The 889-nt window shown below is 33.3% G+C and overlaps 1 protein-coding gene across 1 annotated transcript in view; it reads left to right on the top strand.

Moving 5' to 3' along the window:
• Window positions 1-554, top strand: part of LOC107637119 — a 2,236-nt gene extending 1,682 nt beyond the window's left edge. The window contains exons 4-5 of the mRNA XM_021120223.1: window positions 182-275; window positions 361-554. Coding sequence (XP_020975882.1) covers window positions 182-275; window positions 361-534 — 268 coding nt within the window. The 3' untranslated portion in view covers window positions 535-554. The remainder of the gene's footprint in view (window positions 1-181; window positions 276-360) is intronic.

Raw genomic sequence — 889 nt, 5'->3', positions numbered from 1 at the left:
ATATGTATTTTCAAGATTGATAACATATGCCGGCGGGGAACCTCTGCAGAAAGGGGAGAACGAGAAGAAAATTAAATCATCATATGTTAAAATATCAGGCCAAAAAACAAGGTATAAATTTGTAACTCTGAACATTAAACTTTCCTAAATGAGATTTGTAATTTATTTTCTTCGTTTTCAGCTATGACTGCGCTGTGTACGTTATGAAGTGGATGGAGATAATTGAGCCAGAAAACATCAAAAAGGGGAAGTATCAATGGGATAATTGGCCACAGGTAACTGTCTTTAGAACCATATAACTCTGTATTACTTTACTGAATTAATATTGCTGTTTAAACAGAATATACTTTTTAATTGTAGGAGGAGGTGGACCACTATAGAGTGGAGTATGCTTCCCGGATACTATTTAGTGAGATGAATAAAGAAAGAGATCAGGCAATTAGAGAGAGTAGTGCTATAAGGCTGTCGAAGCCATCCTCTGTATTATTGAGTCCGTTTTGTCAGATTAATTCTGCTGATATAGAAACTGCGTAATCCATCTGCTGGGTAGTTTGTAAATTAACAAATGATGTAAATATTTGCCATTTAACAACAACTTCTATTCCATGTATATTTTTTCCCATAGTTAAACTATCTGTGCTGGTAAACTGTCTGTGATGTATTCAAAAGCTATATTACAGGTGGTAAAATATGAAGGAAAAAACCAAGGCATATATAAACGCAAATTATAAACTGTTACACCCAACGCAAGTCTAATAATACACCCAAGATTGCATAAAATATACACCCAAACTGTCTGTGCTGTATTCAAAATGTATGAATTACATGTACTAAAATATGAAGAAAAACATCAAATCAAATATAAACCCATAACCTGAGAATTTTTACA

This window comes from Arachis ipaensis, chromosome B04 (genome assembly GCF_000816755.2).
Source record: "Arachis ipaensis cultivar K30076 chromosome B04, Araip1.1, whole genome shotgun sequence".
Taxonomy (NCBI): domain Eukaryota; kingdom Viridiplantae; phylum Streptophyta; class Magnoliopsida; order Fabales; family Fabaceae; genus Arachis; species Arachis ipaensis.
This window is presented reverse-complemented; position numbering and strand designations above follow the sequence as displayed.